This window comes from Brachyhypopomus gauderio, chromosome 3 (assembly GCF_052324685.1).
Source record: "Brachyhypopomus gauderio isolate BG-103 chromosome 3, BGAUD_0.2, whole genome shotgun sequence".
Classification (NCBI taxonomy): Eukaryota; Metazoa; Chordata; class Actinopteri; order Gymnotiformes; family Hypopomidae; genus Brachyhypopomus; species Brachyhypopomus gauderio.
In genome coordinates this window covers 16,047,855-16,075,713 of record NC_135213.1, presented here as the reverse complement: position 1 = coordinate 16,075,713, position 27,859 = coordinate 16,047,855, and the positions used below count along the sequence as shown (strand labels likewise).

The following is a 27,859-nucleotide window of genomic DNA, read 5'->3' as shown; positions in this document are numbered from 1 at the left end:
GCTCACGTTGCAGAATAGTTCATGAATAGTTGTTAACTCTTGTCAGTTGAGCTCTTCTGCTGAAAAGTAGGCCGTTGTTTAATTAATTACGTCGCCTAAGATGGCTGCCCGTTCCTGTGTCTTAGTGATAGTGTGTCTGTGAGCCCAGACTCTTATCACTGGGTTTAAAGTCAATGTGTTTTAGATTAGTTCTGTATCCATGACCATGTGCTAGAACTAATAGACAGGTGTGTGTGAGGTCTGTGTGTCTCTGATCCTCTGATGTCTGTAAACATCCATCAGTGAATGTGTGTGTCTGTGATCCTCTGTGGGTCTGTGCATCAGTGCTCATCCTGTTGTGAGTCCATATTCTCTGTCTGTCTGTCCTCATGTAGATTACTGTGTCACAGCAGATGTTACAGCCAGATTAACATACACCCTGCCAGGGGTGGGTTACAGCCCAACTCCATACAGCCCACCATTCACATACACAACACATGAGCACATGCATATACACATGCACACTAGGTGTGGCACACTAATTTTATAGTTTTATATTGTTTTGATTGATGACAATCAGACTTAAGATCACTAATACTGAATGAATTCACCAAATTAAGAGAAAGCATATGCCTTCTAATAGCAATTAGCCCAAATACCACTCTGGGCAACTTTCAATGAAATAAACTCATAAACTGTCTAGGCAAACCTTCAGCACGTCAGCACCATATTTGCAGTATGCCTTGATGATGCAAACACTCTGTAAAACAGCCGAGAAGCTTGAGGAGGTTCTTTCGGAGGTGACCTCACAGGAAGTAAATACATGCCTGGCATTATGTCGGGTGACTATTAAAAGTATTATAAGCAAAGTGTGTTGCATCATATCCTCAGGATTCACACTTCCTCATGAGCAGACAGTGCTGGCTAACTCTAGACACTGTTACAAGGCCTCCAACTGCCTGAACGCAGGACACCCAGAACGGTGTCAGAGAAAAACCTGATAGGTGTGTGCAGTAAGAAGTGATACAGAGGTGTCACACTGTCTCTCCACCAAACGCGAGCCGGAGCCTCATGTCATACCGAGGCACCTTACACCGATTACTGACACAATATCTGTCATGTATACTAGGTGAACTGTTTAAAGTCATGTGGGACTGGGAAACTGAGAAATCCACATTCCACTGCATGGTTGGCTCTTTAATGGTACTGCCTGGTGCTAGGTGGCACTGCTGTCAAAATCATGCTAATGATAACTTTATTGTAAACTCTAAGTTTACAATCTTTGAAGTAAATCTAAGATTACTTCAAAGATAACATTACAAATATATTAATAACTAATAGAAACAGTAGTATATAGAATAGTGAATCCATTGAACATGAACCTATTAGTTTACTGGAACAGTGTGAAACAGTATTATTGAATCACAGACCAAAATATATAGTACCATTGCACTTTGATAGGTTTCAGTAGTCGTGGCTTGCCGAGCAGCTGCAACCACATTATTATATTTTCAGAAAAGGCAGATAAGATCATAAAAACTATGTATATCTGACCAGACATTTTCACATTACTTTTTTATCAAAGATTCAATTAGTTTTAAGCTTGCTGAGATTTGAAAGCTACGCTAATACTAAAGTTTAGGTGAGATACAACTCAACCAAGTCACTGTATGAATATAGTATTGCCTTATTCGGGTTAACCTAGTTCTCAACAAAACGCACAGACTGGTATGTGTTATCCACATGTTTTTTGAAATCCCTCCTTGTATCAGCAAATGCAGTTCACAAGCTGACTATCTTTTTTGAACGCGTCACACGACACTGAATCTTACCAACACCCAAATAATGTAATAAAGTTCACAACTGTCATAAACTCTCCAACTTCATTTGTGTCCCATCTTTTTTCTCCGGTAGCCATACCAACTTCAAGACGGGACCTTGTTTCGTTGTATTCGTTTTGTTGTGAAGTATATACGACAAATTCAATACTTTAACGAGCTAATTCTATATACATTATTAACTGATCGTAATATATATTATATTATAACCTCTTTTCATCGTTGACATTTCGTAGATTTTTGTCAGTCGAATGTCTTCACAAAACCCGTCTCCCCTACGGTTTGGGAGATGGTTTGTCCGAGCGTGAGGCGTGTGGTGTGTACTAGCGCGTCGAGTGGCGTGTGGTCCTCAGTCCTCACTAGGAGAGCGTCCCCACTGCGCCGCTACACACACTGGGGGCCGGGACCGTGAGCCGATGAAACGCCGAGCGCAGACGTCTTTCTTACGAGGACAGAGGATGCGTTGACAAAGTTAGTTCACTCACACACACTTGATTCTGTCCGGTGTTCAGTGCGAGCGAGAAGTCGCCTGGTTCTCGTCAGTAACTTACTTTCAGTGATGACAGACGCGACTTGTTGATTCTCTGAGTTGATTCATATTCACGTATCCAAAGTTAGCGCAAAGTTTCTTAGTTGCTATGAGTAAATATGAAACGGCTGCGCACAATGCCATCGTCTGTGTGCCAAAGGCAACGACTTTTTTTGTTACATTTATGTCGCAGGGTATCTTTATTTAGCTCTAGCATCGGGCTAAGGAAACGGCAATATATGTTTCTTTGCCAGGCTACGTTAGAGTAGCTGTTAGCTGTGAGCTAGCGACACTAGCTATTGTTTGCCCAGGCATGTTTAGAAAGCCACCTGTCTGTACAGTAGTTGGTGTTAATGACCCACAACACAGTATACTTCAAATACTTTTGATGTTTAACACCTTATACCTTGGCGTTAAATATTATTAGTAGTTTTGTATAGTAGCTAGTAGATTGATGTTATTTGCTACCATTTACTGAACAAAATAACTGCCAAACTAGATAAGTAAACCAACTTATCCATTTGTCATATTTTCCACAGACATATCTGTCGAAGCCTAAAGTGTTTTGTAGTTTTTATTCTACTTTAAAAGGGGCTCGAGTTTTGTTGGAGGTTTGGGTTAATAACTTTGCCAACCAAGGAACACAATGCATCCAGAATGTGGAGCATGCTTGGCACCACGTTTGTAACTCAATTTTCAGGCAAATGAACGTTTGACACGAGCGACGTGAAGTGTGTTGAGATGTTCACGGTGTAAGGGCAGTTGTAACGAGGCGAACATGCCCTGGGGTACTGGGTGTACTGGGGTACATGCCCTGGGGTACTGGGTGTACTGGGGTACATGCCCTGGGATACTGGGTGTACTGGGATACTGGGTGTACTGGGGTACATGCCCTGTGGTACTGGGTACGCCGTGCAAACACAGCAATGGAGTCTTTCAGCTTTTTCTACCACAGCCCCCCCCCCCCCCCTTTTCTGCCTGGACAGCATCGACCTAATAAAGTTCAGATTCCAGTTTGTAGTATTTACTACTTAGTTAAGTAGTTATTACATTAGACTATTGATTGCATTTACCACTGCTTTGTGTTTGTTATAGTTTTGTTTTTAGCTATGTATTTCTATGGTGACTTTGCATAGCCTCGGGTTCTTTTTCAGACACACAATAAACACACATTTAGTTAACAAAATGTAATTACATTTGTTTTACACTGACTCTCAGTATAGGCCTAGTAGTTAGCAATGATTTATTACAACTTGATCAAAGTAATATTTCCCTTTTTAATATGAGACATATTATTAATCTTCCTTAGCGTCTTTTTGAGTCACAGGATACCCAGTTTTGTGAAGTGCCTTCATGTCCTTTGAGTAGAAATCTTAAGTGCTTCACCATGTTACTGCGTGAAGGGCTGATTGGCTGGTCTGCTGCTCAGTGCTGGGGAGGAGTGTGTGAACTGCCATCTTTGTTTTTAAGGTCCTACTGAGTCATGAATGGCAAATGCCATAGAAACCATTTGAACATTCCCTAGCTGGAATTACAAGCCATCAATTATTTATTGTTTGGTTGAGTTGAGGATAATGTGCAAAATCTTTGGGTAGATGTCTGTGTAAGTCTAAACTAAATGGTTCCTTTTGTGGTTTTTTGAAAGCCAGCTGTTCTAAAGTTGCTTCATATTGAAATCACTCCATCAGATGAGTTTATTCCACTTTAAGTTCCTCATGGGCACTGACTGAATATGCTGTGAAATGTTTGCCTGTCTTCACACTATTATATTTTGCTGAGTCTGCTTACAGCCAGTCTCTTGGACTTAGTTTCACTTACAAAATGTTGAGGATGTTTCACTATAGATTTTCCTTCCTGGGTCAAATCCTTGCTTGTTCTTGTTAGAGTGTACAAAACAAAATTTCAGCCAACCTCACTGGTTTGTCAGACTCTCTTCTTTTTGCTAGGGCATTTTGGAGAGTGTTTAGGGAGTGTTTGTGGTGGTTATTTGGGTGTAACTGAGAAAAGGCCTAATTTCTTAAAACGTTGGACCCGGTGAGAGCACCCAGAACAGGTTTGCCATCAAGTAGGCCTAGCTGCTGTTTATTTGAAATTTAAGCTAATAACATTTTTTCCTATTGCTATAGAGCTGGGTCACCTCAACATGGCTTTTTCCAGATTTTTTAAACTCAGAAGTTTTAACTCTCAGATCAAGTTTTTTTTCTCCATTTTCTGTATATTTGAAAACTGTTTTCAGAATTATACTTGGATGACATAGATTGGCTCTATTTTCAAACTTGGACCATGTTTAGATATTCTAAATGTGTTTAATAGTGTCTTGAGTACAAACTTCAGGTTCCTTAGACAGTATCCACTTCATAGTGAATAAAACGATTCTAGATCAGGTCCTACCCAATTCAAACTGTAGTGTTTCATACTTAATTAAACTAAACAAACAAAAAGAGAACTGATTATAGATCAGTGCTCTTGTGAAGATGCATTTTACTTGCCTTCCCCTCTGTCTTACACAAATATTCTGCATTTTTATGTGGTGAAAACCCATGCAATATAAGTTTTTATTTTGTAACTACAATCTTATTATATACCAGATATACTTACTGTAAGGGCGTTTTGTACTTTGGCAGTTTTGGTGACCCTGTACTATTACATTTGCTGCATTGCTTTATAGGGGTCATTTGACATTAACTAGGTCACTTAATCTGGATTCGTCGCCTACCCTGCCCTGCGGAAAATGGAAATTCCCATATTCACTTACGTGGTCAGCGAAGATAGTTTTATTACCTCATTGCAGTGAGGTTAATCATCCACATTGACACGAGGAGAGACTTCTGCATTTTCTGCATGTTTGGTGGCTGAATGTTGCCACTGGTTTCAGAATTATGGACAAACAGTGGAAGTGTCACTTATTGTGTCTTCATAAGTGTGCACTCATCTCTCTGCTTTAAAAATGAGAGTGCCCCAGGGTATGGAAATGACTACTGAAAAGACATATAATGCACTTGATACATATTAGTAGTAGCCTACATGTTGGGCAGATACAAGGTATTATTGATTCAGTCTTGCCATACTTGATTAAAGCAGTATTAAGATGAAATTAGGGATAAGATGTTCCAGTGGTTTAATGAACTGGCCTCTTATGTGAATTTTCACATTTGCTTAGACTTTGATGCTTTTGTTTTAACTTCACAGTATGTTTGGTTTTACAAGGCATGGCTGACATTACTCAGTGTACTATTGAAATGGAACATTTCCACTGGTCTTTTTTCTACTCTGTTAATGGCTGGCTGGTAGTACACATGCTAACACTGTGGTGGTTTGGTTTGCAAATTTCATATTTAGCATTAAAAAGTATTTATTTCAAAGAATTATTTACATTTCAATGTTGATGCAAAGAAATCATATTGAAACATGTATCTGTCTCTCACTGCCTCTCTCCCTCTGGTGATCTCTCTCTTCCTTTCTCTATCTCTCCCTCTGGCTGGTGATCTCTCTCTCTCATTCTCTCTCTCTGGTGATCTCTCCCCTATCTCTCTATCTTTCTGATGATCTCCGTCAGCTTTATGCAGATTCCTGGTTAACAATTTAACAGCTAAAGCTGTGTTAGCCCTGCTCATTTCCACTAAAAACTGTCACACACTCTGAAGAGGGCTTTTATTACACCACCATGTTTACAAAAAGCTCTAGGTGCAAACATACTTTCTCCATGCACAGGTAGGTGGTATGCCAGATTGGGGTATTTCATTAAATGGCATTCCCCCTCCAAAGAAAAGGGAGTCTCTGTCACTCCCTCCTTTAAGATGCATGGGCCTGCAGGGCCTTTGTGTTTATGGTAAGAGGCTGGAGCAGCTGTGTGCTTATGAACCTGTGGCTGAGTGCCTCGCTTCCCTCCGCATTTCTGCCCTCTTTGCCCCCAGTATTGTGTAAGCTGCACCAAACCGGTCTGGCACATGTGCTGCTGGCGACGTTCGCTCACAGGACACGTGCACGCTCGCTGCCACTTTGGCGTACGTCTTTGTCAATGAGTCTGTAAAGTTTCTTGGGCTGGATGTTCCCCTGGATTTAAGGGTTCGTTTCACACGTTTGGAAATGTGACGATCTCAGCTGGTCTCCTGAAATGCTGCAGGCTCCGTCTTCCCATGTTTGAGGGTTTTGATTGGTCTCAAACCAGGATGGGGGTGCGCCACTCTGAGAGGACACCCCCATGACTGATTTGCTGCAACCTCAAGGGCTCTGGGTTGAATAGGACACCCCCAGCCCCCTGTACTTTTGGGGGGGAGGGCTGGAATTTTTTTTCATGGATTTGTGGTTGATGTGAGACACAAGTTGTGCAAGTATGATGAGTAATGCTACACGATACACCATTATGACTAGATTTCTTTCTGAAGGTCAGGAGGGAACTGCAATGTTAGCTTTGGGTGTGTTCAGCACCATATTCAGCAATTGACCCAACACTTACTAAAAACAACCCATGAAAAGAATACACAGCCGCCCTTGTTTCCCTAGAGGAAAAAAGATGAGGACTCATCATGTTTTTTCTGATTATGATAATACCCTTAAGTCAAAATCTTTTTAACAGTAACCTTTAAAGTTCATATGCATATTTGAACAGGAACTTAAAATATCAGTGACTTAGTTATGGTAAATTCAAACATACTAAGAATAGATATAGTGTGTAGTAGAATATGTATGTAGTGTTAATGTGGGTGTTTGTTTATGATGTTAATTTAAACACCTGTGGTAGTTCCCCCTGGTAGTGAGCAGGGCCGTGGTTCACAGAGTGGTTTGTTTTTTTAGTCTGAAACTGTAGTCATCACCAGTCATTTATCAGTGATCTATAAATGCCTACCAGCAGATTAAACTATAATAATTGTTTTTTGTTTATTACATTTCAACATATTTGCCTTAATTCACTACACACCTGCAGTCAGGCTCTGTTAGTCACCTGTATCTCCCAGGACCACTCCAGTATCGCCATCTCCTCATGCAATCTGTTCATCCGTCTTTAATAAATACACATAAAATAAATAAATGCAGAGACAGTAACAACACCATCTCAAGAGTACATCCCTATATCTGTTCAAATCAAGCAAACGAGTAAAAAAAACCAAACAATCCAATATGCTTAACCTGTGCAGCAGAGCGCACATCGTTGGTGAGCATGACGTGGGTCTTGAGCGAGGGATGCCACGGCGTTTCCAGAAGGACGAGCAAACGCTGGGCTTCCTGTCAGCGGTTGGAGCGTGGGCCCCCGGCGGCGCTGGCCTGCGTGGCTGCTGGGCGCGGTGCCATGTCTTGTTCTGGGCTCATGACACCAGGCCCTTCTAACAGGGCATGTCCTCTGGGAACCAAGGGCCTCGAGATTTTTGGCCCTGCCATGGGGGAAAAGTCTACTGCTTATCAGGTTCGCAGAGGAACTGCAGAACTTGTACTTGGGTGGCTGGGTTTTGTGAATGTTGGTTAAGTTTAGCTTGGGATTGAACTGAAATGTACTTGAAATGTCGACATTTAGTTCTCAATGTTTATTTTTTCCTTCCTTCTTGAAAATATGCCTGTCTATGCTCTTTGTTTTAGAGCTCTTTGTTTTATTTATCAGTGACATCGGTGAAAAGACTTTTGTTGCATATAAGTTGCATCATAGTAAATAGAAAGTAATTACCTTGCACTGCTCACAGAGAGTTCATGGGCCCTCAGGTGAACTGCACGATTGCAAGTTAAAAAGGACTGAGCACGTATTCTTCTTGAAGCTGTGACATTAGCAAACATACACCCAAGGATGGATGTGCCCTTCGCTGAAGTTGCTCCAGCGGTATGCATATACAGTCATTCCTGCGAGCGCTTCCTTGCCGTCCTGCTGGCCCGGGCCGAGCAAACATCGCCTCCCGCCGTCTGTGCCCGGCTGCTGCACGAACGCCTTCCCTGCGGCATTGCTTTCGGAGGTGCTAATTTTCGGGTTTACGTAAGGGATGAATGTTTTTGCCTTTTGCACATCCAAAAATAATACGTTTGAAGGAACCAGGCCTCTAGTGGAAACGTTTGGCCTGAAATGGCCACCGAGCTGTCATTTGTCACCACAGCTGTTGGTGCGGGTTTCGCGGGAGTGGTCCGTCCTCTCCAGCGGCGCTGACGCCCTCGTCATGGCCCAGTACTCGGTGCCGCGCTGCAGGCGATAACGAAGCCGAGCGCCTCTGGGAGACTGGAGATAACACGACACACTCGCTTGTAGGGGAACCAGCTGCCGAGTGACGCTGGCTACAGTTTTGTCTGCTTTTATTTCCTTTAGCCTGAGCCTGTGTATTACTGTTGGGGCCTGAGTGCGGTGGTGTGGGGACGTGGCATGGTGGACAGTCTGCCACCAGTCTGCTGACAGTCTTGTTTGCTCAGCTCGGCGTAAGACCCCATTTCTCATGCCGAACCCGCTTTTCCCAGGCTGCACGTTTTCACTCTCCCCCTGCAGCCACAAATGGCCTTTTTTGGAATTCTAGGGAATGCTCATGAAAAGGAGACGTCCCTCTTGAACAAGCAGAACGCGGCTCGGGCTTTGTGTTTGCTGGAGTCCAACGGGTTTCCACCCGGGCGCTCCTGCGTATTGGGACAGCACGGTGACGGTGTGGGACTTTCAGGTGTGCTTGCTCACGGAACAAAAGGGCAACACAAATGCTTGGCTGGAGGCTAACCACCTGCTGCTCAGAGCTATTACTTTGAAGCTCCGTGTGGAAAACAGAATTGTCAGGATATGCGTCGCCATTGAGGGAGGAAAACCTGCTCCCTGCTGTACCGCTTCGAAGGGACAGTCTCTGTAGTCTCTGTAGTCTCTAATGAGGAGCTGTCTTTGTGAGAGCTCCCCAATTTGCTGACAAAAGAGCTGTGTAACTGAGACAACTTCAGCACACCAACCTGTACCACACCTTATTTGGTTAATTCAGTTCTTTGCTGTAATTTATTGCTATATAAGCTCATTTTCAGCAATTGCTCATGTGTGACTAAATTTGAACAGGATCTTATAATAACTGTTAATTTCAACACAGGTCTGTGGTGATCCCCTGACCCTCTCTGTGTTTTAGCAGGACAAGGTTCAGAGTGCTGTGGTTTCTGGTCTGGTTCAGTGTTCCATCACCAGGCAGTTATCCAGCAGGTTTGGACTGTTCTGGTATACTGTGACTAGAGTGGAAACGTGAGGGCTGCTGGCCATTAGAAGAATAATCCCCCTCCTCTGTCTTGGGGCTCTTCTGCTCATGTGCAGACTGTGGGACGTGCCACCATAGTGCTATTAGCAGCATCCCTAGTGTGACTTGGTAGGTGTGTCTGATTGCGCTGAGTGGTCCTCTCCATGAAAGTCCTCCATGTAAAGCTCTCTGTGGAAACTGTCATCGTTGATATCCAGGCTTTTTTTTGGTCCTACCCGATAGCATTTAGACCCAATAATCAAGACTCGTAGGGTATGTTTAGAGACGGATGCGTGTTTGCAGTTGTCATCGTGGGTTGTAGCCTAAATGTCAGTATTGTGTCCATGTGTTGCCCCTGGAGCGTAGTTGGAGTCCACAACCTTCACTGTGTCCTGATCTGTTCCTGTGTACTTCCTCCGTCCTCAGTGGGCTGGAGATTCAAAGAGACAAAATTTGGTTGTTTGATCCTGAAACCAAAAAGCCATTCTTTCTCTTTCTCTCTCTCACACACACACACACACGCTCACACACACACACACACACACACACACACACACACACTTACACACAAATACATAATATACATGCACGGTTAAACTGAGGATGGGTATATAATCAGAAATGCAATTGACGTTTCTGAAAACAGCCAAATGGAACAATTGTTTGTTGGCCTGAATGTACATATGGCTCCAGTGGGCCTGGTTACGGTACAGGGTGTGTGCCGCTTTAAGCTAAGGAAGGGTTGAGTGTTTTGATAACCACAGGGTCACAGCTATTCTCGGTTTGTCTTCTGCAGCAGATTACACTGCTTGGCCTTAATGTCTGCACACCAGCTTGTTGGCTTCCTTGATCTATGGCTGAATTGCATCTTGCTTGACTGCAAGCTGTCCCATCTTACTCATAAAAACCCAAGGAGGGTTTAGGTGTGGTTTTGACATCTTCAAGTAGAATCATGGTTGGTATTCATATTTGTGAGCTTTTTTTGTAAGTAACAGACACTGATTAACCATTGGTCCACCATCCTACGCCTGACATTTAACATGTTTAATAGATGACAGACAAAAACCAAATCATGTTTTCAAGATGGATGCTTCTTCCTCCTGTGCCATATGTCTAAATAGAACCAAGTCCAAAGTATCCTAAAGCATTTAGTTTGATTTGGTTATTTTTAAAGAAGTTGCTCTCTGTAGGAAAGCCACAGACTTTGTTGTGTTTAGCTGAGGTTTCTGTCCAGACCCTGTAATGCTGTTTATGGTGGTGTGGGATGTCAAATGCTAATCCGTTTCTCCATTGTGTTTGCAGGGTCAAGAGGGCAATCAAGGAACATTCCGGAAGTAATAGGGTCCTGGCTGAGGAGGGAAGTGTAATCAGATCAGCTTGTGCTGTCCCTTGAAGATGAGCCATCCTGGACCTCCCATGTACTCGAATGGGCCCTGGCAAAGATGTGTGTTGTCATGGTGATTATTCACACTAAAACACTGGAAAAGAAGGGTGTCGATGATGTAACATCCAAAGAGTCAACCTTTGAGCTGGTAAGATTTGGTGGTGGTGGAGGGGGGGGGGGGGGGGGTTTAAACTGCTTCATTGATGATTAATTGTTTATGCATTGAGGCAATGCCGCATCTGACAGCATTCGCATGTAGTGGGTTATCATTGAATCCAAGTTCCTGTCAGGTCTAGCTAGCTCTATGAATGAGGTACAGTTCCCAGAATGAGTGGATACAATAACAATGAGTTCCTTTTGAGTTCACAGAATGGAGCTAATGGGATTTCCATAAGTTACACTAGTTGGAAAACCACAGGCTTTGTCCCAGATTGCAGGAGGTGATGTCAAAATCCCTAATATTATGTCTTCATCATGCATTTAATACAAGGCATGTTTTTGTCTTGTGATCCGGTGTGACGGCACTGAAACTGTAGAAAATGTTAGCACAAGGGTGTGTCATCTCACTAAAGTCTTCACAGGTTTAGCCATTGCTTCAAAAAGCAGTGAGTGACTGCTTTTGTTAGGCAGGGTCAATCCACGTCATTAGTCAACTTTAAAATATCCATTTTTAACATGCGAGAAATCCCCTTGAGTAACGCGGGTTGAGCGTTTCTTTCTGCCTTGCACTCAGTGGGCTGGAGTCGTCCCAGAAACCCTAGCGCAACTTGGGCCAAGGTGCATCTCTTTGTCCAAAGACTACAACTCGACCCCAAGACACAGCAAGCATCCCTGCTAGCTAGCGTCACCTTTCACTGCACCAGTTTACACAGGCTGACATATGAATGTGGTTTTATGTGACCCCATCTTCGTTGGCTGTACGCTTGTCGGAGCAGGGGGTGGGGTGGCGGGTGTGGGGTGGCGTCTGGGGTTTCCTGTCTCTCCTGTCTCATTGTGCTCTTGCCTGTTGCTCGTAGTCAGGTACACTGGCCCATATTCTGATGCCTCCTCTTGCATGGTTTTGTGTTTCTGCAGCACAAGCCATCAACCATGAGCCAAGGAACAGCACTCTTCTCCTGTGGAATCATGGGTAAGTGGTGAACGTTTTTTGTGCGTTTTTCCTTTTTCCCGTCTCTCTGTTTGGCCTTGTCTCTGGGCTACTGTCTCTGTGACGTCTGCTGTGTATCACTCTGGGCTACTGTCTCTGTGTGATGGTGTGTCTTTGCCCAGCTGTAGGGCTGCCACAAACGATTATTTTAATAGTCGACTAATCACCGATTAATTTTTACGATTAGTCGACTAGTCGGATTGTACGTTAATTGAATATAAAACATACAGCTTATCACACTAGAATGCAACTGCTATTATATAACCATCATTAGATTTCAGCTATAACTAAAAATAAAAACAATTAAGATCATAGTTCATTAAACCTTTAATGAAATATGCAGCTTGTTGCAACAAACAATTATTAAAATAAGGATAAGGCACTGCCTTAAAAAACACAAAAACAAATAGGCCTACATTAATAAAGAATTTTTTTTTAGGTTTTTCTTTCTTTCATTAGTCTCTGACATCAAACTTCGCTACATTTAAATCAAATTAGGTAGGGACCTGAAACTAAGGAGTTATTCACAAAAATAAAGTTTTGGTCTCACTGACGTTACAGAAAATACACGAATGCGTGCTAAGGCTAATTAAACCAATCGCCATCACTAATGTTAACTTTTACAGTTACCACGATAAGCAGGGTTGCCAACTCTCACGCATTGAGAGTGAGACACACGCATTTGACCGTCTTCACACGCTCACACACCACACATCCGATATCTCACGCCGAAAAAAAAGTTGGCAACCCTGCGATAAGTAAGTACTAAGTTAACGCTCTGTTTATGGTAACTTTAGCAGCTAACGAGCAATTTAGATGACAGAGATGACGGTCCCTATTCATCGTTGTCACAAGTAGCCACAACATGCTTCAGGTACGTGGTTGTGCTGCCGTGGAAGGCAAGTTCTGCCTTGCAGATATTGCACGCGTTTCGGAACCCGACTACGGAAAATTATCCCGCACTTTTGAGTTCCGTAGCCGGGTAGCCACGATACCAGAACCTGTCTGTATAACGTCCTGGGATGTCGTCAACTGTCTATCCCGGTTTCCACTAAACTGCGCATGTGCGTCAAGGACAGAAACGCAGACACAGCAGTGGAAACTGTCGCAGCAGTTTGGAGAGGAAAAAAAACGACGCATCGACTAATAAATTAGTCGTCGACTATTTTAGTAGGCGACATAGTCGTGACTAGTCGACTAATCATGGCAGCCCTACCCAGCTGTCACTATAGTGCGTAATGACATGTTTGGTAGTTCATCCTACAGGGCCCCTCAGATGGGCTGAGCTGATGAACACACTCTCACCTCTTTGTAAAGAGCGTAACAGAAGGGGGCCGAGCTGTTGGCACCTGGCCTGCTCACACCCACATCCCACATCCCACACTTTACTCAAGCACTGGGAGGTCACAGGCATTCTGCTTCTAACAGGTGCACCTGAGCCAGCAACCTGCGCTGGTGCGGTATGTGTGGAAGCTCTTGGCCTAGTTGTGTTAGCCTACTACACAGAGTTCCTTCCAGGGCCCGGCGAGTATACAGTATGTCTAAATGTGAAATAGCTCCAAAATATCATACAATAAAAGCAGAGGTGGGACAATAATGGCTCCTCTATTTGGTTTGAATAAACAAATACAAGTTTGGATCCCAAAATCGGATCAATAGGGTTTTGTGCTAGCTCTGGCCGGGCACATGATCACCCGTGCTGGCACATTACGCGATGCCCACAACAAAGTGCACTGGTGAGGGTGTCTTTTGTTTGCACCCCTGCCCTGTGACAGGGGCTTTGTTGTTGTTGACTTCGGAAAAATCCCCGTGCCGTGTGTCTCGAGTCCTGAAGCCGTTATGCCCGAGGTCAAGTGGAACGCTCTCCTCACTCTTTAGACGTATAAGACACCGGCGCTGGTCCGTGGAAGAGCGTCCGAGTCCGGGCAGGCATCAGAGGGACGAGCCCCAGCCGGGCCGCCTAACGCTGGCTCTGATGAGCGTACAGGGTGGTGCGGGAAGGAGTTTCACCACACCGGAATGATCCGGCGTCTTGGGTTTGTTTTTTGTTTTTTTAGGAGGGTGGTGTCTAGTCGAAATGCGCTAGTAAAACTGTTAGTTTTTGCCTTGCAAGCGATAGTTTTACATGCAGTCATTAGTGGAAGATTCACTCCACACCTGCAGTCAGGCAGTGGAAGTTACATCTGATAGCTCAGAAACGTATTTATCTTTGAGCTTGGCTTCAGATGCACAGATCCTTTTTGCGGGTGTGCTTACTTGTTGTGTCGGGGTCGTCTTGTATTAAATATTACATTTAGGGAAATTATTCAGATTAGTTGTAAGCATTATTTTGGAGGTGAGTAGTAAATGTTAGCACAATGTTTCGGCGACTCGGCGTACGTTCAAACTGCAACGTCGGTCCCTGCCCAAGCATGACAGGTGATAATTGCAATGCAAGCTGGGGCAAATATGCGAACACACACTGACGCATAGCTGACTACAACAAACAGCCTACACGCACACACACACACACACACACGCGCACACACACACACACACAGGCGGACGGTGGCCCGGCGGCCCTCCTCGCCCTTGCTCTGACTCTCCTGTCGCCCCCTTTTCAGAGACGAGCCGGTGGCCGGACGTAGGCCGTAACTGCGGGGTCTGCCCGCGTCCCGTGGGCGCCAGCCTGGAGAGCCTGTGGGACGTGCTGCCCGGCACGGGGGCGGCGGGCGCCATCAGCGGCCTGCTGCGGGACCTGAGCCTGAGCGAGGCGCCCTCCGCCGGCGGGGCGGCCCCGCCCAGCAAACGGCAGTGCCGCTCGCTCTCCTGCTCGGAGGACTCGGCCGGCCGCCGCTCTCCGTGGCGTCCGCAGGGCTCGCGGGTGTGGACGGCGGTGGAGAAGAGGCGGTGCCACAGCGGGGGAAGCGTGCAGCGCGGAGGGGCCGCCGTCTCCTCGCCGTCCGCCTTCGCTCACGCCGGGTTCTGCGGCATGCAGCGGAGCTCCAGCTTCAGCTTCCCCGCCCGCACCGACCCGACGGAGCTGCCGGCGTTCTCCCAGCGCCAGCCTTTCACCTCCTTCACCGCGGTGGCGTCCAGCCCGTGCGCCGAGCCGCCCCGCCCTCTCTCCCTCTCTCAGGAGCAGATGAGTGACCCCGAGGCCAGCTCCCCCGACTCCACCCCGGAGCTGGAGCGCAGGGCGGGGGGGCAGGGGGGCCTGGCTCGCTCCCGCTCCCAACCCTGCGTCCTCAACGACAAGAAGATGGACAAGAAGATCGCCATGAAACGCCGCAGGCCTGCCGACACCCACAAACAGAGGCCCTCTCTCGACCTGGCCAAGATGACCCAGGTAGGTTGGGACTACTTGAATAATATGCGTTAGTTTTAGATCGCGGTACTCCAGGCCTGCCAGGTACTCTGTAGGTTTTCTCTGCTACTGCTCCCAACACACTTGCACCAAGCTGTGAAGAACATTGAATAACTGGTGTGAGCATGCTGGGATCTATATTGGAGAAAAAATGTTTATCAGTTCCCGAGGTCCTTGAGAAACATTGTTGAAAAATACTATAGTACTGACGGGAGTGAGGCAGGTGTGAAACAACACAGTGTACAGGTTTCGCACCATGGGTGTGTTAATATTTATTATTATTTTAAAAATTGTTATTCACATAAATCATTTTGATGGTAGCTGCTGTCAAGCTGAGCAGCAGTATTGGAGACAGTTCTTTATGTTCGCTCCTAAAAATCCTTCCACATTCCGTTGCTCTGCTTCAGTGTTTAAATCGGGATGTTCAAGTTTGTTTTTCTGTCTGCAGAGTTTTAACACACATTGATGTGAAGTTTTAAACAGAACATCTATGTTTAATGGAGTGTCATGGATATCATACAGGATATATTTCAACTCCTCGCTGTCGTTCTGAGTCATCTGTTCATGCAGACGCTCCTTATCACTTCTGTCCAGTTAATAATAACTTTGCTATCTTTAGTCTTTTTGTTTACATACGCAAAAAGTGAAATAATGCTGTTGCCAAGTTAAATAATGCCAAATAATGTCTTGCATTATTTATTGAGGAAATGATGCCATTATTGAATGAAGATGTTAAAATGGACGCTGTGATGTTGGTTAATGTGAACGGCCCTCTCTCTGCTGTTCAGCAGTATTTAGGGCTCACACAAAATGAAAGAGCAGAACTGGTGGATCCAACTGAAGCTGTTTGTAGTCGTTGGAAAGCAAACAAGAAAGGGAAATGCCCCTGGCTCTCAGACACTCAACCTCCACTCCCATATCTACGTGCATCCACACATGCTGTCTGCACATGTAGTTATACGTATGATTAGCAAGCCAAGACACATTGTTCTATTATGACATGCCCTAAACCGGATGAAAAAAAGTGCTCGTCTTTCTTCTGAGAACTTTGTGGTAGATTAACTAGTTGGTGACAGTTAAATTGTTTCATTAATGAGCATTTGTTTTTGTTTTTTTCCTGTTCCATTCAGCAATTTTTTTGCAATTGAACTAAAAGTAGCAGTAATTCATTTTTATCACCGAAAAGTAGCAGACAATATTAATGAAAGTGACTATATGATGTTTTTTTCTATAAACTGCAGCTCACAAGAGATGAGTGAAATTATTTTGTAGTCCTCAAATGAACCACTTCATGCTCCGAAGAGGGGGTCGCCCACATGGAGGGAGCCATTTAGAACCGGTGGTATGGTGGTTAGCGCTGTTGCCTCACAGCAAGGTAGTCTGGGTTTGATTCTCGGTCCGGTCCCCTATGTGTGGGTGTGCCTGCGCGGGTTTTCTCTGGGTACAGTAAAATTTGCTGTACCCTACTAGCCTGGTAAGATACAGGAACTTTCTTTGTCGGAATGGAACCGAGAAGTTATTATTATAAGAGGAATGTAATGTTGTCATGGTTACTGTAGTGGGGTAAGCTTTTTTTTTGCATTTCCATGCGAAACACAAGAATCTCTGCATGTTTACCACCACACTGAGGTAATTGTCACGTTAGACAACAGGCACCAGGTCATACATTGTCTATATCTTTATTTATATCTGCTACATTTATATTTGATTCATAATATGATGAGTATCTTCACTATTAAAGTTGGGCATTGTTGACAGCCACCAGAGAACAGATGTAGTAATTAATGTTCCAGGACTAACCTATGCACGGCTGTTTCCATATGCTGACATTCTCTTTCAAATGATCAAATGGTAATAACTACAGTATACAGTATATTTGTTACTTGTGAGATATAAAATTGTTTCTGTGTTTTTGTAGCACAGTGTAATTGGCCTATAACCAGATTATAAACGTTTGGCTCCACCTGTTAACCACAATGGAAAATAATTTTAAGCCGCCATTGACACCCTTTTACAGGCACGGTTCAGCAATGTCAAACATGACTTGATCGTATGAGTGGTCACCAGCTAATCATCTTAGCAGTGTGAAATCACCATAGCACGTGTAATTTGAAAGTGAAAAACGAGAAACCTGATTGTTTTAAAGACATCTAGGCTTTATAGATTGTTCGTGGCTTTAGAGAGAAAGTAGTTTTACATCAGGCTACAATTGATTTTCTCTATAAACAGCGTCATTTCTAGAGTATACGTATTAAGCTCAAGCACCAAATATTTAACTCCAGTCCTGCATTTTGTAATCACTGGGAGTTAATTAATGTCATAAATCAGAGGTATTTAAATGACAGCCTGGGGATCTAGCCGTACAGGTTCTCCATCAGTGAGGTGTGATGATAAAGAGGCCAGCAAGATCCATTAACTGTTCTTTTAACTACCAGTGACTGTAAAATCCAGGTGCTGCTTTGGGTCCGAGGTCTGGAGAGGAGTCCCCCAGGTCTTAGAGAGAGTCTCTTTAGAAGCAGGGGAAGCAGATGGCACATGAGGACAATGCTGTATGTCAGTAGGGCGATCCTGCCCTGGAAACACGCACTGCCCTGGAAACACACACTCCTGCTGCGTCCAGTCGCAGTGGACCACAACACACACACAGCACACAGCACTCGGAAACTGACTTTGGGCCGCAGCCGAAGCCTTCCTGAGTTAAACAAACACAGAAAGAAAGAAAAACACGGACATAGACACGTTATAAATATCCAGTGAATTTGTGTTAAATAAATGTTCCTGTGACAGCTGAATAGACTAGTTACATTGATGAATGTTGGATGGACCATATTTTTGAATGGATGGTTACATTTTGATGAAAGTGGTGTTTATGTGAGGTGAAAACTAATGAACAGAAATGGCAGGTGTAGGTCCTGCCGGGTCAGAGTTCGTAAACTGACTAGGACCCGTCTAACAGTCTAACTCTTCAGTTCACATTTAAATACTTTAATGTTTAGCTCACGACATAAACACAGCCATCTGTTTAAAAATCACTAACTACACTTTTAAAATTCTTCACTTCTTGAAAGCCTGTATTTTACGTTATTTTATAATTTAACTAATTCTGACTGAAAAAACTGTTTCTCAGTAATGAGACCTGAAAGTCCTCACTTTGAGCTGTACATCATCATTCCATAAGACACATCGTTGCACATGACCCAGAATGTTGCACATGACCCACGGTGCTCCACAGGCTGCACCTGTGCCCGTGGTTTTGTCCACAAAGCTGGCTGGGCTAACGTACACTGTGCTCGTCCGCACATGGTCATGTTAGTTTTGCACACTGGGCCAAACGAAATGGGCGTTAAAGCCATTCCACGGGAACACTCGTGCGCCGGGTCAGGAGGGGAAAGTTTTGTGTGTGTGTGTGTGCCAGCCCAGTAGCCTGCTCCACACTGCCCGATCTCGGCAGGTTCTGTAGAAACATGTCACGTTGGCAGAAGCAGAGGGAGAGTTCCACGAGTCCAGTACTGAATGGCTGAGCACGCTTCATTCCATTAATGGGGGGAACTTTGATTTTTGTTCTGGCTTTCTTTCTTTTGTCTAGGTCAGCAATTCATAGACCTTGTTCTAGTTTTGTTTGTGTGTGTTTGTGCGTGTGCGTTTGTGTGTGTGTGTTTTCCCTATTCCATGTTGTTAATTAGCTGCTGGGTAGAGTCAAGTGTGGGCGGGGCTGTGGGGGGCGGGACAGCTCCATTACAAATTGGGATTCTTCAGCATGATGATTCATAGGTCATCATGAGCTGCACCATTAAATCTCACTCAGATACTTACAGTATTGAATCTCAGTACTGGGTAAGTTTTCAAATATACTGCATATTACCTATTCCGCTTCGAGTCAGCAGAGCTGGGAAGTCACACAACTAAAATATGTGTAGTGGAGGGCATAACAACCAGGACGTTTCCATTGTGACGGCCTGCTGAGGTTGGCGTGTTGCTGGACTGGTGCTGGATGGTGTATTATGTGCGGTTCTGAAGGGCCCTTGGCCTGTGTTTGGCTCCTGGGCTGCTTTGACACACAGATGCTGGGGCCCAGCGGTTTGTGATTTATGTACTTTCATTATAGTGCTATGTAGCAGCACTCGCACTCTACAGCTAGTTTTATTAAAGTAATATTGACTTCAGTGTAAGTGGGAACACAAGCTAGGCTTTGTGAAATTCTGATGTTAGGTGCATGTTTTTATTTACTGTTGTGTGTGTGTGTGTAAGAGCTGTTGTGTAGTTGCAGTGTGGGTAATCTGTCAGTTTAATAGACAGGCTTCTAATGTGTGAAATAATTGTTTCATGCAACAACTAACCTGTTAAATGAGTCCTCGAGTCAGTCAGAACTCTTTTACACAGTTTGTCAGCTCATGTACCTAAGAGTGCTATGTGGAAATGTGACTGATGAAGAACAGACAGAATGCAGTGGGAATCTTTGGCCCTGCTCTAATCATGGCTGTATCATGGCCGAGATTGCAGGAGAGCAGACCTGCTTCAGGTAAATAAACACATCTGGAACTGACTCCCTTAATTCAGGTTTACACCAAAACTGATATCCTCATCACTCCCTGGCATCTTCTCTTAAGAAGACACACACAGCCACTCTTAAACAGTGTCAGCAAAACTCTTTCCACTGTTATGTCAGTGTGGTTTAACTTAAGTGACTATGACTCAATCACATTCTCTCTTCCCCCCCCCCCCCCCCCCCCCCCCCCCCCCCCGTGTGATTACTCTTGGTTTACCTGTGTGTTTGTCTCTTCATTGTTTCTCATCATCCATGCTGGTTATGTGTGTGTGTGTGTTCCAATCCATGGAAAAACAAGCAAAAGCCAAAATCCAATCCAGATTTGTAAAGCTCTGCATTAAACACCTCAATATGGGAACACCTTGACTGTGGAGCACGTGTGCGTTTTGTTCTAAGCCTTTCCAACACCAGACCTCTGGTCCTTGGGTCCAGTTCCAGTTTAGTCTCATCACTCCATAAGACTGTCTCCCAGCGCTCCACAGGGCTGTCTGAGTTCAGCTTGATGTCTCCGTTTGAAGTCCTTGCTTGTGTACTGTTCTTAAACTGTTCACCGCTACGTTTTGTTCCTGCTTTTATCAAGTCATACTTTTTTACTCGGCTGTTCTGTTCAAATGTTCTGATTCGTCTTGGTGAAGTCTTGCTCTTCCAGGTCGTTTTGCTGCCGGACGAACCGCGTCTCTTGAAACTTGAAGTGCCTGCAGTAGCCTCTTGTAGCCATTGCCTTTTTGTGGTGGAATGAGATGTTTTAGCTTTCATGAGACTCTTGTGTGGGACAGCGCGGCAGCTGAGACAGACCCCATACCTGTGTGATGTTTACATGTGTGTCACATTGCTGAAGTAAACAAGGCGCCATTACAGAGCTGCCAGCGGCTCTTTGTGTTCTAGTAGTGTTATACTGTTTCTGCCTGGGTTTCAGGGCTCCACATAGCTTGGGAAGCAACAGCCTTTAAACTGCTGAGAGCTGTGTCTTATTGATTTGAGGGGAAATCCTGTGTTTCAGGACGATCTGAAACGCTCTGGAGCGGGAGGAGGCAGGACTAAATCAGTACTAAATCAGTACATGTCATTCAAGGTTGCTGGGGAGACCCTGTAGAGTGAATAGAGAGAACTTGAGAGAGAGAGCTTATGCAGTTAGGCTGCTTTAACACAGGAGAGAAATGGGCCAGTGTTGTTGAAGCATGGCCTGAAATCAAACTATGTGCAAACATTAGGCGGACACACCTTTTCAGCTGGATGGATTTATTTGATTTAAGCTGCTGTTTACGTAAGTGTATGGTCTAATAAATGGTAGTGACAGGTGTAGCTTCCCTGGTCAAATTTTAGTAAACGGTCCCTTAAAACGCGACATTACAGACAAATGCAACACTGCCACTGTCTTTAGGTTACAAGGTGAAACACGGGCCTTCACTTTACAATTACGGTCACTGACTACACGAATCACTTCTTGAAAAGCCAGCCGTTTGTAACTGAACTTTTGCATCCTGATTGGGAAACTCTCATTACTAAGATCTGAAATTCTTTGCTCTGCCTTCACCCTTGATATGTTCCAGAGACCATGTCACACTGGATTGTCTAGAGCACTGTTCTCCTGCAGTTCTCTGGGCTTGTAGTTACTGGAGGAATATGGCCTCATGCCCTGAACTAACGTCCCAGAGAAAGACCGCGTTCCACGCCTGATCTAGTTACTCAAACCGTTCAGCAGCATCTGAATATTAGGGCCAGGTGGGTTTGAACAGAGCAGTTCTGCACATCCAGAGCTGGGAATTCCTGTACTAGATGTATGGTTAGACAATATGTGAACATGTAGAAGTTAGAGTAATTAGTTTTCCCTGTAGGTGCTGGTCAGGGGGGATGTGTATTCACATGTGTAACGCAGAGGTGTGTCCTGGGTCTCGCTAGAGCAAAGCTTCTGCCAATTGAGTGTCTCTACTTCAGGTTTTTTCCCACAGGACTGTGGGTGTTGTAGTCATTTTACATGACAAGAAAGTATATGAAATGAATTATATTCACATATGTGTTGCTTTTAACTAGACCAGAAGTTAAAACAAAAAAAGGAGGCGTGTCTATTGCTACTCCCCATAAGCAGGTACTGGAGTTTCAGTATATAATCAGTATCAGCTGTGGCTGTGTGTTTGTAGGGGATATGGAAGTCTAATTTGAAAATGTAGGCTGGCTTGCCATATTGCTTTTCTAAATACAGATGTGATTGGACTAGCTTTGCAGCCTGGTCAGTAGAGACACACGGAGCTGTTTAGCACTTTTCTGCTTTTAAACCCGGGTGCTTTGCTGAGTCAGGAAATGAGTGCACATGCAGACTACCCACTAACTGAAACTCAAGTGATGCTTTCAACGGGTTCACTGTTTTCCACAGCAGCACCACATAGCAACACAACAGGCCGTGCGTTTGAGTCATGCAGAGGAACTCGCAAAAATATTTTTTGCTTTCTGCCGTGCGGGACTTTTTCGAGTCACCAGCCTCTTCACTAGAAATGCGTTCCTTGTAGCCAAACAAACGGGCAGCTCCATTAGACAACATGTATCTTAGATGTGTGTTTTATAACTATACACTCACAGAGTGCGACTAGTTGGTTGGCACACACTATTTGTTATGTGTCCTTTGGCCCATTCATTACTGACCACAAGACCACCCATGAGTAGATGTTCTCCTGGTGGTGAGCCGTTCTCAACACAGCAGCTACACTAGCACGGTGGTGGCAGGACGGTGGGGTTGAGCTGCTGCCTGTTCGTCAGACGCCACCCAGAAACATCCAGCCAGCACACCTGTGATGATGCACACTGGGCGTGGCAACCGGGAGGCTGTGGGTCTGACAGTGTAATGGTACGACTGCAGGGTATTTGTAATAAGGGTTTGGTGTGTGTGAGAGAGTGCATCTTTTAGAACCGTAGCCCAGAATCCCATCAGACTCCACATTCAGCATCATGCTGAATGCTACTACAACAGTATAAGATGTGAAAAGGTCGTGTCCATGAGAGTGAAAGAGGAAGAGAGGTAGAGACTCTGTGTGTGTGTGTGTGTGTGTGTGTGTGTGTGTGTGTGTGTGTGTGTGCGCGCGTGGACGTGCAAGGCGTGAAGAGGCCAGCAGTTTTCAAATCCCCTTACTGGTCACAGATGACCCCCATCGACCTGCCGTGCGTGCTTGCATGCGTGTACGTATGCGTGTGTGTGTGAGAGAGAGAGAATACATGCAGGTAAACATGCATGAGAGTTGCAGTTCTGAGGGTCGTGTGTGAGCGTCATGGGGGGCTGATGAGTGAATCCTTCCATACATCACGTGTTACACAGCTAACTAGGCCCTAGAGCAGGAGGGTCTTGACCCCCTTCTCTTCTCCAGAGGTGATACGTTTATGACCATCTCTGTCTCTCTTTGGGTTGACGTCCACTCAATGACTGGTGCAGTAACGGGGTTGGGTGGTGTTGGGTGGTGTTGGGTGGGTGTCTGAACTGTGGACTCTGCTTTTTTGTATAGGAGGAGGAAAGCCTGCTGCCCTGAGGACAAACAGGGCTTGATTTACAAACCAAATATTCTGTCTCTGTGGCAACCAGGCCCGACAGGCTAAAGTAGCACTTAGAAGTGGGGGTGGGGGTGGCATATATAGTGTGTGTGTGTGTGTCTAGTGATGTGTCTGTGATTACATAGCTACATATTACGATTGTGATGTGTCTTGCAATATATTAAGACACACTGGGAAATACTTGATCTGAAATGGTTTACATTTTGCCTTACATTGTTTTGGCTGCCATGATTTATGATCATGATTATTGGGTCATGTGAACTCATCAAATCACCCACAGAACATCTAAGAACATCAGAGATTGGTGCTCACACTACACAGTGAAATGTCATTTGTTAATGTGAATCGTGACATTTGCATATTGCAGCCTTCTGGTATGTGAGTGATGCATTACCATAATGCTTAACAAAAGACCTGGTGATTTATTTGTTTATTTATTTTGTCTCCCTACAGAAACAGAATTTCCAGAGTCTCAGCTGCCCAGGCTTCACTGGTGACAACTGCTGCCAGTCAGGCCATACCCCGCCCACTTTCATAAGCCCCACCCACCAGAGAGAGCGCATCTCCTCTGCAAGTAACCAAGTGGCAGAGCTTCAGCTTCGCCCCAAAGAGGACTCCTCCATTATTGAAGATTTGGAGGGCGTCTTTCCCGGAGACTGGACGGCAGGGACGACCAATGGGAAGGACCGGGAGCTTCCGTGGGCGGGACTGTGTGGGCTGAAGAAGGATGTGCTTGGTGGAGAACTTGATATAGAGCAAATTGAGAGAAATTGAGAGATGGTTGAACAGGAATGTTGGTTGAAGGGAACGTTGAACAGACTGGATGGGACTATAGCTGGTTCAGAGACTCATGAAGATACCTTATAGTAGTGCTGGTCTCCTGGCAGCCTTGATGGTTAGTGTGTTTTATATGGAAGTGCCACCATCTTGTTTATTTTTGCCCCATCTTGTGCTTCTGGTGATTCGTGTGAGTGGGGCGAGGAAGTATTTTTCCAGATATTTGGCACCGGGCTCAGGAGAAATGAATGCTCATCCAAGTGGACTTGTGGAACATTAGGACGTCTCAGGTTGAAGCTTGAAGTAGAGGGAATTCTGGGAGTTCTCTGAGAGTGTGTGTGATTGGTGTACGGGCACCTGGTGCTCGGATTGGATGATGGCAGGTTGCGGATGGAGATTGTGTAGCCTTTTCTTTCCAGAGGAAGCAGAGTGTGGATAGCACGCTGTGTGTTCTCAAATTGCTCCATGACGCCTACCTGCGTGCACTGGTGAGGAGTAGGCGGGGCTTCTGTTGGCCTGAGCACACCACTTGTCCTAAAAAGCACACCGCATCACGGCGACGAGGAACACAACGGGCCAAGAAGAACTTTGAGAATGACATGCTGTAGCTGTGGACTTACTGGTGATCTCACACTGTCAAAAACACAAACGAACACACACACCCACACGCACCTCACATACACTTGTCAAAAGCGAAAAGCTTAATAGGGCTTCAGGTTTTAACACTGAACGAGAAATTCAGTTTCCCCATTTCCCTTTTTTAAGCTAATAGTGTAATTTCTCTTTTTACGACGTGTAACTACGAAAGCAATCTGAAATGTACTTATTTCTATATAAATAAACAGTGTTTAAAATGTGTTTGTAAACTGGCTACTGACTCAAATGTATAGCTCCAAGCTTTGACTAGGGAACTGAATTAAAGCTATCCATGGGCTCCTCACCAGCTTGGCTGTAGTTTCGTGTTGCAGTATGAAGTACATGAAACTGGAAGCATGTCTGTGTGTCTCATCTGTGAGTGTAGAATCCACAGGATTCATTTCTAGTAGTCTTTGATCCCTAAACATTTATTTACAGTGGAGCGCTATGGGATTCTTTTCCAAGCGTTGATCGTATGTGAGCATATCCACGCTTTGTCTTTGTGACAGTAAATGGTGTGCGAGCATTCTTGTGAAAATGAGGAAGACTAGCTTCACTGTAGCCATGAAACCCTGGATGAGGAACCTGTCAGTCTATGTGTACATATAGGTTCAGGCTAGGTGCCCCACCTCTTCGGTCTCAAGGTTTTCAGTGTAACCTGACTCTCCACAGACTCCACAGTCTTATGTGCTGCCCGTTTTCTAGACAGCATGCCTGTTCCCACACAGTCTCTCTGTTTCCCTTCCTCCCTGCACAAGGAGCCTTTATAATGCCAGGGACTAGTAATACTCATTCTCATCATGGTTGTAGTTCAACAGAAGTTCTGCAGTGTTGTTTGAGTGTGTGTGTATGTATGTGTATAATATACACACACACACACACACACAAGTGGATTGTACTGTGTGTGTGTGTGTGTGCATGTGTGTCTACTTAGGGAAGTGAATAACTGTGGTCACACACCCTGCAGTGTATAGCACATAAGCAGGTCCCACAGACCCCTCTTCCAGAGTAAGAATCACTTCTCTGGGTCAGTGATTCCTTGTCCCAGGTGTCTCTATCACCCAGAGTGCACTATGCAGTGAACTAGTGAGCCCTTATGTTTGTACTTCGCCTGTTGTGTTATAGGGCAACACCCCAATTGGACAGCGGTGGTGGGATACTGGTTGAAGGAGCGTTCTCTGAAGGATTTGACAAAACCCGACCCTCCATGGGCTGACCAGGATCTTAAAGGCTGCCCATTTCCTGGACAGCAGACCTGCTCCCTCTCATCTTGCTTTCCTCCTTTCAACCTTTCTTTTTTAACATGTCCATCCATATCTCGTTTCATCTCTTCTTGTCTTTTTCTTTTTTCCTTTTACTTCATTTCTCTGGTTCTCACGCACTTTCTCGTATATTTTTTTCCCCCTCTTCTCCACGGGGAGTGTGTTTCTTGTGTTAGGTCAGACTCTACCATATGGTCGTCGTTGTTTCACAGACATTGGTTACAGTGACTGAAATGATAATGTAGCATTTCCCATGAATCTGAGCCTTTCAGAGTCTTCCAGCAGTGCTCCGTCACCCGGCTCGCTGGTTTAGGGTGATCTTCCAATGAGAGATCTCTCTGAAATAGAAGTGCCTTGTTCTCTCATAGTTATGACTGCAGATATTTAATGACTTACACACCAGATGGGTGAATGTGACGTCTTAGCTACTGACCATAAAGCAAATGATCTTTGTGTTTGACAGCTGTTAGCTCAGGATGGAATTAACTCTTAAGTTTAGTACGGATGTCCTGGTTTCCTTTTACACACTATGACTTAAAACATTCCTGGAAGCTGCAGTGGTTTAGAGGACGGCATGTGCAGGACTTCGTTAACCTTTATCTATTACGCATGTAAACTTAAGTAGGCTGAAATGAATCGGGGAGATGCGACAGCAGGTGATGACTGCAGCGTCTGTGTGTAGGTGTGTAGGGGAGGTTGTGCATCTGGGCTGTAGGTGTGTAGGGGAGGTTGTGCGTTTATGGGTGTGTAGGGGAGGTTGTGCGTCTGAGTGGTGGGTGTGGGTGTGTAGGGAAGGTTGTGTCTATGGGTGTATAGGGGAGGTTGTGCGTCTGAGTGGTGGGTGTGTAGGGGAGGTTGTGTCTATGGGTGTATAGGGGAGGTTGTGCGTCTGGGTGTGTAGGGGAGGTTGTGCGTCTGAGTGGTGGGTGTGTAGGGGAGGTTGTGCGTCTGAGTGGTGGGTGTGTAGGGGAGGTTGTGCGTCTGAGTGGTGGGTGTGTAGGGGAGGTTGTGCGTCTGTGCGTCTGAGTGGTGGGTGTGTAGGGGAGGTTGTGCGTCTGAGTGGTGGGTGTGTAGGGGAGGTTGTGCGTCTGAGTGGTGGGTGTGTAGGGGAGGTTGTGCGTCTGAGTGGTGGGTGTGTAGGGGAGGTTGTGCGTCTGAGTGGTGGGTGTGTAGGGGAGGTTGTGCGTCTGTGTGTGGGTGTGTAGGGGAGGTTGTGCGTCTGTGTGTAGGTGTGTAGGGGAGGTTGTGCGTCTGGGTGTGTAGGGGAGGTTGTGCGTCTGGGTGTGTAGGGGAGGTTGTGCGTCTGGGTGTGTAGGGGAGGTTGTGCGTCTGAGTGGTGGGTGTGTAGGGGAGGTTGTGCGTCTGAGTGGTGGGTGTGTAGGGGAGGTTGTGCGTCTGTGGGTGTGTAGGGGAGGTTGTGCGTCTGTGGGTGTGTAGGGGAGGTTGTGCGTCTGAGTGGTGGGTGTGTAGGGGAGGTTGTGCGTCTGAGTGGTGGGTGTGTAGGGGAGGTTGTGCGTCTGAGTGGTGGGTGTGTAGGGGAGGTTGTGCGTCTGAGTGGTGGGTGTGTAGGGGAGGTTGTGCGTCTGAGTGGTGGGTGTGTAGGGGAGGTTGTGCGTCTGTGTGTGGGTGTGTAGGGGAGGTTGTGCGTCTGTGTGTAGGTGTGTAGGGGAGGTTGTGCGTCTGGGTGTGTAGGGGAGGTTGTGCGTTTATGGGTGTGT

General features: G+C 45.4%; 1 protein-coding gene across 1 annotated transcript; it reads left to right on the top strand.

The window, feature by feature from the left end:
- Positions 1-2,115: 2,115 nt before the first annotated feature.
- fam53b (family with sequence similarity 53 member B) lies at positions 2,116-25,101 on the top strand. The gene is made up of 5 exons (XM_076999839.1): positions 2,116-2,288; positions 10,812-11,041; positions 11,968-12,022; positions 14,644-15,368; positions 23,920-25,101. The coding sequence occupies exons 2-5, from the start codon at positions 10,952-10,954 to the stop codon at positions 24,238-24,240; spliced, it is 1,191 nt and encodes a 396-aa protein (XP_076855954.1). The 5' UTR covers positions 2,116-2,288; positions 10,812-10,951; the 3' UTR covers positions 24,241-25,101.
- The last annotated feature ends 2,758 nt before the right edge of the window (positions 25,102-27,859 follow it).

Bases quoted from the DNA above. Each gene is read 5' to 3' on its own strand.
- fam53b (XM_076999839.1), top strand. From the start codon at position 10,952: ATGTGTGTTGTCATGGTGATTATTCACACTAAAACACTGGAAAAGAAG. The intron at 12,023-14,643 runs GTAAGTGGTGAA...CCCCCTTTTCAG, and splicing joins CTTCTCCTGTGGAATCATGG to AGACGAGCCGGTGGCCGGAC. The intron at 15,369-23,919 runs GTAGGTTGGGAC...GTCTCCCTACAG, and splicing joins ACCTGGCCAAGATGACCCAG to AAACAGAATTTCCAGAGTCT.